The sequence below is a fragment of the Capsicum annuum genome, chromosome 3, assembly GCF_002878395.1.
Source record: "Capsicum annuum cultivar UCD-10X-F1 chromosome 3, UCD10Xv1.1, whole genome shotgun sequence".
Lineage (NCBI taxonomy): Eukaryota > Viridiplantae > Streptophyta > Magnoliopsida > Solanales > Solanaceae > Capsicum > Capsicum annuum.
This window is the reverse complement of record NC_061113.1, coordinates 181996454-182006512: the sequence shown is the minus strand read 5'-3', so window position 1 is coordinate 182006512 and position 10059 is coordinate 181996454. Positions and strand designations below refer to the sequence as shown.

The 10059-nt window shown below is 32.1% G+C and overlaps 1 protein-coding gene across 6 annotated transcripts; it reads left to right on the top strand.

Moving 5' to 3' along the window:
- Positions 1-920: 920 nt before the first annotated feature.
- On the top strand, positions 921-6218 carry LOC107863528 (probable isoaspartyl peptidase/L-asparaginase 3). Of its 6 annotated transcripts, none has more exons than XM_047408492.1 (7): positions 922-1167; positions 1338-1509; positions 3786-3850; positions 3951-4334; positions 4421-4479; positions 4875-4979; positions 5060-5214. In XM_047408492.1, the coding sequence occupies exons 1-7, from the start codon at positions 1102-1104 to the stop codon at positions 5136-5138; spliced, it is 930 nt and encodes a 309-aa protein (XP_047264448.1). In that variant the 5' UTR covers positions 922-1101; the 3' UTR covers positions 5139-5214. The 6 variants fall into 6 exon arrangements, with proteins under 6 accessions (XP_016564953.1, XP_047264448.1, XP_016564952.1 ...); XM_016709466.2 differs by lacking the exon at positions 5060-5214 and adding an exon at positions 5734-6218 and having other exon boundaries at positions 929-1167; XM_016709467.2 differs by lacking the exons at positions 4875-4979; positions 5060-5214 and adding an exon at positions 5734-6218 and having other exon boundaries at positions 921-1167.
- The last annotated feature ends 3841 nt before the right edge of the window (positions 6219-10059 follow it).

Sequence of the window (10059 nt, the reverse complement as noted above, 5' to 3'; positions counted from 1 at the left end):
TAAAAGTGTGAATACAACAACAACAAACCCAGTATATTTCCACCTAGTGGTGTCTGAGGAGGGTAGAATGTACGCAGTCTATACCACTACCTCTAAAGTAGAGAGGTGAATATCCTTAGAAAAGTAAATTAAACTTTTTGCCTATCATTGAAATCCTTGCTTTAAACAAAATCGTCCTTTTCACTATTTCTTCCTAATATTTAAACAAAATCGTCTTTTTCACTATTTCGTCCTAATATTTAAGAGTTGAAAATTAATTAAATGTATTTATGGTAAAAAAAAATTTCCTTATTAGACGTTAGAACTTCTATATCTTTTTTTGATTTAAGAATTGAAAATTAATTAAATATATTTATGGTAACTCTTTCCTTATACGAAGTTATACAATTGATACATTTTTTATTAGTTTAAGAATTTTAAATCAACTAAATTTGATTTTAAGAAGATTTGAAAAATTTAAAAATAAATATAAAACTATTAGAATAAGAAAAAATTAAAAAGTTCCAGAATTTTAAATGTTTTAAGTACGTAATAGAATTTAATCAATAAATTTGTAAAGATTTGACTTTAAAAATAAGGAACGATTATATATATATATATATATATATAAAATAATCGTAATACAAATATGGTTTAAATTGATGCGTCTTTCTTATCTTGTGGCAACAAGGGAAAAAGGTATACAAATGTAAAAGTGATACCATCAACCACTTAGAATTGAAAAATATATATGTGTATATGTTTATGTTTACATTATTATTTTAAAGTGTGAAAGATTTTGTAAGAGTGATTCGAACTTTTATACTTTATTAAAAATCTTCACAATAAATTTAAATTATTTAATATATATATATATATATATATAATATTGATTTGATTTGAGTTCAATTTAACTTTTTTTTTTGATTAATACCAAATCAAATTATGAATGATTAGTATCTTTTTAAACGTCAAATTAATCAAACAAATCATAAACCAATTTTTTTTCTTGATTTGATTTGATTTCATTTTTTGATTTGATTTGACCTGAGGATTTGATCTGAATTCAAATTAGAGAGCGAGTGAGAAAGAAGAAAGTGCAATTGAAAAGTGTAGACGGTGATGAGCATGAAGAAGCACCTGCAACTTCTCCCTTATCTCTTCATCTTCAGCTTTGTTTTCTCCACCGTAAGGATTTTCTATTTTATCATCAATCGACCTAGGTTTATTGTTATCATTAATCCCAATAGTTTATAATCAATCGAAACCTAGTTTTTTCTCTTTTATTTAGGATAATTTATTATCTAATCATTGCTTCCAAGCAATTTGTATGACTTGTATATTTGTTATGAGAATAGGCACTGGTGAATGAAGTTGGGGGTTCTTTACAATATCCTGTAGTTGTAAGCACCTGGCCTTTTTTGGAAGCTGTTAGAGCTGCGTGGAATGCTGTTGAAAGTGGTTTATCTGCAGTAGATGCAGTTGTGGAAGGTTGTTCTGCTTGTGAGAAACTAAGATGTGATGGTACAGGTATATGTTATGCCTCCATACTCATTTTATACTCATGTTTCCTATCCTTTAATCCAAAAAAGAAAAAACTCATGTTTCCTCTTTCTTCATGGTTGATTAACTGAAATAGGATAGTAAAATTTGTGAGCCGAAGGCGGAGTTATTTAATATAGGCATAATGCATAAATGTGTCCTTTAAATTGGCTGCAGCTGGCATATATGTCCTCCAACTTTGGATGTGTATAAGTAGAAACTTAAACTTGTATAAAGTTGAACAAGTAGACACATGCGTCTTATGCAACATAATACACGTAGATCACCATGTGAGATGCGAATTGCCTCGTAGCACTCCACATAGGATGAATGTGTCTACTTGTTCAACTTTTCAACTTTATACAAGTTTTCGCGTCTATCTGTACACACCCAAAGTTGGAGGACATAAATGTCAGCCAAGGTCAAGTTAAGGGCACATTTATGTGTTTTCCTTTAATATATCATTATAGTAGATTGGATGTTGAAATTAAATACATTAGATACATTTTTTCTGTTACAGGTACTTTTAGGTCATTTTTGTACTTCTCTTTTGAAAAATGAGGGCTTTACTTTTTGGTTGCTGTTACTTGCTTAAAAACCTAAGATTCCAGTTGCTTTTACCTTGATGCTTTTAGAAACAAAAATATCTATGAGGATTTGAGTTGGAGTGATGTTTTGAAATTTTTTTCAAGAGGTGAATCCAAGGACATACCATCTTAATCCAGTAGTGAATATATTAGATGTCAAGGCCACCGCATCATGTAGAGTTGACTTAAAACCAAGCAACTCCTCTTCCACTTTAGGATTTATAGCTTTAGGAATTGAATTAGTCTTGTGACTCTCCTTATTTCACATGAATGTGCAGTGAAGATCTTCGCTCAGATTATTTGCCATTAGATTGGTTGCTGGGAAGAATTTGAGTTTAAAGCCAATACAATGAACAAAAACGTTCTCTTGGGTCATTCATGAAGTGATTGAACTTCTGCAGCTAAAGCGGTTTTCTGTTCCAAGGATTTTGACGGCAAATCGTTGTAGTGGTCATTGCTCAGTCCTTCAACTGATACTATCAAAGAATTATTTATTCAATCTTTTTTTTTAAAAAAAAATGCTACTACGAAAGTTTAAGTGTTCCTAGCGGAGGTACCAATACCACCCCTATACTAAATATTGAAATACAACTGAACTAGAAAACTTATTGAAATCCCCAATGAGTACAACATCCAACAAGATCTATGCAGTGCTCTATACCACAGAAGTTTTAACTTTTAAGCTAGATGAAATAAAGAAAATATTATATTTCTTGGGATTGTAATTACTGTGACATAATCATTAAGTTTCTGCACAATATTTTTAATGATTCTCTTAATACTTCCCTTGACTTTTACACGCTCCTCAAATACATATAGTGAACTAACTTGAGTGCAGTATTAATAAAATGAACACTACCTTCAAATGGGTCGCCCAGAAAGGCACAACGTCACCAGAAATTCATTAGAAAGAGAAATCCTACTTTCAAAACAGTACCAGAAGGAAGCAAGAATAGTACAATCATAAAAAACAAGAAAAAAATTAACCGGGTAGATAAGTGTAAGGCTGGCTGCTGAAAGTTGAAACAACATAAGGTTTCCGCTAAGATTTTAGAGATATCAATACCAGGAGAAATGTGGGGGAAAAATTCTTATTGAATGAGTTGATTGGCAGGATAGAAGAAGGATTTCTTATATAGGATTTTGAGTTACATGAACCTAACTTTTTGAAACAGCCTCTGGCAGAAATACAAGGTAAGGCTGCGTACAATAGGCCCTGGCCCATTCCTGGACCCTACACATAGCGGGAGCTTTAGTGCATCGGGCTGCCCTTTTTTATCTAATTTTCCGGATTCCAATTGTGGCATTATCATTAAAATATCCTCTTGACTTTCAACAAAAATGAATATTAAGCATATCATGCTTAGTAATCCTCTGGACTTCCAATCGTATCACTGCATCTACCACATTTTATTTGTACTATCTCAATGTAAGAGAGTTGAGCGATTGACAAGTTTGTCCCAAGTCCGTTGACTGTCTGTTGTCAAAATAAAAAATCTATACTTTTAGTTCAGATATTGGAAGTTAGTATAATTTTGGGCTAAGTAAGAATACTGGTGACAGAAAAGTTAGCCAATTGTAAGGTAAGAGTTGATGCAGTTGAGCATCTAGCTGATGATTTATACAATATGTTATTTGTATGACTAAAGCAGTTTAGAAGTATTATTTTCATGTCAGTCGGGCCTGGCGGAAGTCCGGATGAGAATGGAGAAACTACAATTGATGCCATGGTCATGGATGGGGTAATAGTTTTCTGTTTATTCTTTTATATTGCTTTATAATCACTGTGATGAAGGCAAACATAATTTGAAATTTATTTTGGACTTGCTAAGACATGTATAGGTAACAATGGAGGTCGGTGCTGTTGCTGCTATGAGGCATGTGCCAGAGGGCATTAAAGCTGCAAAGTTAGTGCTGGAGTATACTAAACATACTATGCTTGTGGGCGATCAAGCCTCAGCTTTTGCCATTTCAATGGGCCTTCCAGGGCCTACAAACCTAAGCTCAGTTGAGTCAATAGAGAAGTGGACAAAATGGAAAGAGAATTATTGCCAACCTAATTTTCGGAAAAGCGTTATCCCCAGGGATAATTGTGGTCCATACCATCCAAATGATCCTTCAATAAGAAGATGCCTGATGTCTAATGAGCTCAGTCCTAATGAATTTGGATCAGCTAATGTAGATTTGCACAGCCATGATACGATATCCATGGCTGTCATTGACCAAGTAAGTTGTTGGTATGTCAGCGTTCCTGATTTTGCTCAGCTTGTTAGCTTCTTTCACCAGAAATTGTTTATTACTTTCCATTTTAGGTTGGACGGATTGCCATTGGCACATCAACTAATGGAGCCACGTTCAAGATTCCCGGAAGGTGAGGATCTTTACTTGTTTATGCTATGATAAACTTTTTTGTGATCTTTCAACACTTCACATGAAGCCAAAGAGAAGTTTCCGGGACCTTTTTAGAGTTGTTGTGCATACGCCAAATACGTCAACTTGCTTCAATATGGGATCAGTGGAAGATTTTGAATTGAGTATACTTGCCTCTACAGTAGAAATTTACCTTCTCTACCAGAATAAAGCCCTTACGTTCCATACCTATTTCCCAAAAACCAGAATAAAGCATTACAATGGTGATTCAATCACGACACTTTATAAGACTGGTTTTGTATTTTTGATTTTGGTTTTCTATCTTTAATAGTTTCCTTTTACTTAGATAATAGTTTCCTTTTACTTCTCCTTTCCCCTTTTTAAACGCAATTGTAGGGTAGGTGATGGACCAATAGCAGGGTCTTCAGCTTATGCAGATGCTGAAGTTGGTGCTTGTGGAGCTACTGGGGATGGTGATATTATGATGCGCTTCCTTCCGTGGTACCTAGCAAGAACTTCCTCTGAATTTTTCATGCCATCATGTACAGCAGAAATTATGTTTTGAAATTATGTAACTTTAGCTTTCTAATTAAGCAGGTAAATAGGATGCAGAGAATGTTTAGAATATCTGACCTGGTAAAGTTCGTAGGAAGGGTTTGAAGCTTGGGGATTATACATAAAAACACCACATGAGAATAATAGTGAAGCATAGCTCCTCGGTCTTTCACGCATGCAGGTGGTATTCCTGTGAATGTTAAATCATTACCGTACAATGATTAGCGGCATATTGTCATATGGCTTGTACCAAAGATTTTGCATGTGCAAACAAGCATTTTAAATGTCTCATTTGATTCCTGAGCAATTAGCCAGGCCGTTAGAAGATAAAGCCTCTTGAAAAAACCTAGCTTATCATAGTTGATTTGTAGTTTTGCATCAACCAGTATTCGTCCTCCAAAAAAATGGAACAGCAAATTTGTGCTTTAAGCATCTAAATTAATAGTCGGTATACCTAGGTTATAGTTGATTTTTCTTGCTCTCAGATTCTCTAGCTGGGATCACAAACTCCAGATAAAGTTTTAGAATCATTCCCCTGATTGATTGTCCCTGGATTATTTCCCCCTGTTACACTTAGTAGGGAATTGCAGAAGTTTATAGCTGGACCAAATACATGTTTAAGCTTATGTCTGGATTTTAGAGGTCAGTATAATTTGAATGGAGATAAAACATTTTTCTATGTTTGTTTGCCTGATGCCAGTTATCAGGCTGTGGAGAATATGAGACTAGGAATGGAACCCGAAGTTGCTGCAAAAGATGCTATATCGCGAATTGTAAGGAAATATCCAGGCTTCATTGGGGCTCTATTTGCAGTCAACAGAAGTGGAATTCATGCAGGTGCATGCCATGGTTGGACTTTTCAGTACTCCGTCAGAAATCCCGCAATGAATGATGTCGAGGTCTTTACTGTTCATCCCCAATGATCCATTTAGCATACGCCACTTTTTTTGAAGTTATTTCTCTTCCATAAAGCCACACTCATAATCTCTTTTGCATATTGGACTTATTATCAAACCATAAAATGTCTACATTGGTATGATAACTTTAAATTTGAGTGTGTAATGACAACCCAATTAGGCTTCTATTACTTGGCTGAGAACCTGAGATATCTACAGATCAATATTATACTTGGTGATTTCACCCAGCTACTTGAAATGGGCCATAAGATCGATCGGTTGGAAAGGATTTTTTTCTTGGCGTAACTTCTTTTATTTTCAGTAAAGATTAACTGCTAGTTTGACAAATGTTTTATTTATATGCATACAATAGACTCATTCTCATTGTGGTCTAATCCTTTCCCCAATCTTGTAAATCGTGAGAGCTTAGTGCACTAGACTATCTTTTCTACCTGTTTTGTGGACTAAGGAACCTAATTGATGATAAATCCTTTAGAGAGTATTATCTGTTTCAACATTGGTCGGTTCTATAAAGGAACTATGAAAGTTAAGTTTATGTGGCTGATATATATTTGGTTGAAATTTGGAAATGAAAGAGTTTCTGAAGTTGATTTTAAAATGGTATTATTTGGAAATTGAAGTTGGATTTGAACATGTATTCCATACTAATATCAAAAAAAGTTGGAGTTCAAGTCTTGTGAGTAGGAAAATTCACTATAAATTTTGTAAACATAAAAAATTCATCTAAAAAAAGTAATCAAAATTTCCAATATATAACAGAACGATGTTTTGGAAATATTTTCTGAAAAAAAAAAAATAGTAGATTCTTTTTTGTTTCCGAAGATCTCCTTAAAAGTTGAAAAGGCCAAGCCAAGAGTCCCGTTTTCTGGGTTTTCCTTTTAATGATCACAGAAGTCTTTTTTTTTTCTTTTTCTTTTTCGAAAAAGGGTCAAAAATATCTTTGAATTATCTGAAATAGAGCAAAAATATCCTCCATTAGTTTTTTGGCTCAAAAGTACTCCTTTGTTAAACTTTTGGCTCAAAAATGCCAGACTCTCTAACGGAATGACATCAAGCACGCCATGTGGACAAAAAATGCCACATGGCCAGTCCACGTCAGTATCCACGTGAAAAATCACCTCATTTAATACCACTAACCATCATTGTTGTCTTCTTCTTCTTCTTCGAGCATCAGTTTCTCGAGTTCAGTCATATTGAATCCAATCTCAGTTTTAATTCTTAAAACTCATGAGACACGGTGAAAATTAAGCAGCTCATGATTTGCAGATGTCATGCTAGTCAATTTTCTCATCTTAAATCTTGAAATGGCTGGATTGCAATAAATCCTTAGTATTTCAAGAAATATCTACACCAAATAAGATCTAATGTTGTTGCACGAACTTGGACGATATCAAGTTCATATTTTGTTAACTGATAATGACATGGAAATAAAATTTAAAAAATTATTACATTGGAGAATTGTATCGATCAAGTAAAGTACAAATTCATTGCTTCATCTGTTATGACTGAATTCGATATGGTTGAACTCGAGAAATTAATGCTCGAAGATGATGAAGAAGAAGAAAGCGATGATGATGGCTAGTGGTATTAATTGGGATTGATTTTCCAAGTGGACACTGACATGGACTGGCCATGTGGCATTTTTTGTCCACATGGCGTGCTTGGTTCTGTTAGAGAGCGGTATTTTTGAGCCAAAAATTTAACGGAAGGATATTTTTGAGCCAAAAAATTAACGAGGAGTATTTTTGCCCCATTTCAGATAGTTCAGGGGTATTTTTTACCCTTTTTTTTTTTTTAGGGATCTTGCGAATCGGAATGTTGACGTTCGTTTCCTATCTTCGGGAGGCTATGAGACATTCTTAGGAGTCCTTCACTTATTTCACTCATATCGTGCTAAGAGTCTGAGTTGGTTTGTAGGATATTCTGTTGACTTTACTCTTCGCATATGCCCAGGACACGTGCTAGCAAATTTAAGTCCATAATTAAGAGTTTCAATAGCAACTGTTTCATAATTATCTGAAATAGCAATTTATATTTTGTATTTTAAAACATTATTTCTTCATTGCTGTTAGAACTATTGAATCGGAAAAGTGACTTCCTATAGTAATTTCAGCAAATACGAAATTGTTTACTTAATCATGTTTTCTGAAATCATTTTTTGTATATGAATTTCATCGTTGCTATTTCAGTAAATCATTTTTTCACAACGTTTTTTCAACAAATCGTTCGAAATTATTTTTCATCTCAGATTGTATTTTGAATATTTTATTGAACTCCATTATTTGATCGAACTCAATGTTGGTCGAAAAGTTATTATTTGATCAATAAAGTTATTATTTGATCAATCTCGATTTTGCTATTACTCAATTAATAGTATCGGTTTTATTTTTTTCAAAATGTAATTATATTGACGTTGGGTGTATTTGTATATTCTGTTTTTAGAATGTAATTATATTGGTGTTGAGTGTATTTGTATATTTTGTGGAGTGTAATTAAATTTTATTTGTTTTTTGTTTATATATTTTGTTTGCGTTTGTATATTTTTATGGTGTTTGTATATTTAGAGTTTTGTTTGTATATATTGACTATAATTGTATGTTATTAGTTTATTTGTATATTGTGAGTGTATTTGTATATTTTATGTGCAATTGTGATTTTGATAGTATAATTATATATTTTGTGTACATTTGTATAATTAGAATTATGTTGTATATTTTAACTGCAGTTTTGCCTTTATGATTCCATTGGTATGTTATCAGTATTTTTGTATATTATTTGACCGACTGAATATGTTGTATTTGTTAATTTATATTTTTTGATAATATTTTTGATGTGTTGGAGATTGGCAATGGGAGACATCCCTATTAGATAGTTATTTGGTGTGTTTAATTTGGTTAAATGTACTTGATTGTATTAAATTTTTTTATTGTAGTTATACATTATTGTATAAAAGTTTGAGGTTGTACTGCCCCCAAAATACAAGCGACCTCCTAGCAGACCTCCAAAGAAAGATTGCAAAAAAATAAAAAAGGGATAAATACGTGAAGAAAATTATCAACTCATGTAGTATTTGTGGCTTTAAGGGACACAATACACGTTTGTGTAGGTAATATCGTAAATGATACATTTGTTGTGATGTTGCAATTGTAAATTTAACATTTATTGTGATGTTATATTCATTAAAGATATTTTTTTTCTAATGTCATAACGTTGAGCTAATTTTTTATTTGTAGATACTGCATATATGTGTAAAATTGGATATGTAAAATTACATATTCATATATTCAGAAAAATATAAACACATATTCATAAATTCAAAAAAGTACAAATATATTTTACCTATATGTATTTGCAAGTGGGTCTGAAAATACATATGTATCTACCTATATGTATTTGCAATTATGTTTGAAAATATGTACACGGGTACCTATATGTATTTGAAATTGTGTTTGAAACTATATATTACAAATACCTATATGTATTTACAACTGTATTTGAAAAATACATATACAATTACCTATGGCTTGTACATTTCTATTTAAATACGTTTGTGTGTACATGTACAAACACAAATATATATATATATATATATATATATATATATATATATATATATATAAAATACAAATATAAAAATGATAAGCTTAAGATTACATTTGCAATTATGCGTTTATTTGCAAATGTATTTGTAAAAAAAAAAACATTTGCATGTATAACTATATAAATGTCTACCTTCAAATTTAAACACATTTTTAGATATATGTACAAAAATAAATGCATATAAATACAAATATAAAGTTGTGCAACTAACTACTGAATTTGTAAGATATGAACATGCATGTATAATCACTTAGGTAAAACAAAACAAATATTCAACATAAAATCACAAGGAAAATACTTCCATTCAGTTTCATAAAGTACCATTTTGCAAAATATAAAAACATAACTGTGCAATTTAAACAACTTTTCAAACAAAACCTAAAAGTAAGATCGAAACTTAACAACTACCCAACTACGTCACTGTCATCATAGCGCTCCATGTTGTCAAATACAAAATACAACTACAAGACTGTCAAACTTCAAGAACTTCTGTGTTATCTGTTATCCTG

Excerpts from the sequence above, each read along its gene's own strand:
- LOC107863528 (XM_016709466.2), top strand. The coding sequence starts at position 1,102 with ATGAGCATGAAGAAGCACCTGCAACTTCTCCCTTATCTCTTCATCTTC. Across the intron at positions 1,168-1,337 it reads TCAGCTTTGTTTTCTCCACC|GCACTGGTGAATGAAGTTGG; the intron begins GTAAGGATTTTC and ends TTATGAGAATAG. Across the intron at positions 3,851-3,950 it reads ATGCCATGGTCATGGATGGG|GTAACAATGGAGGTCGGTGC; the intron begins GTAATAGTTTTC and ends AGACATGTATAG.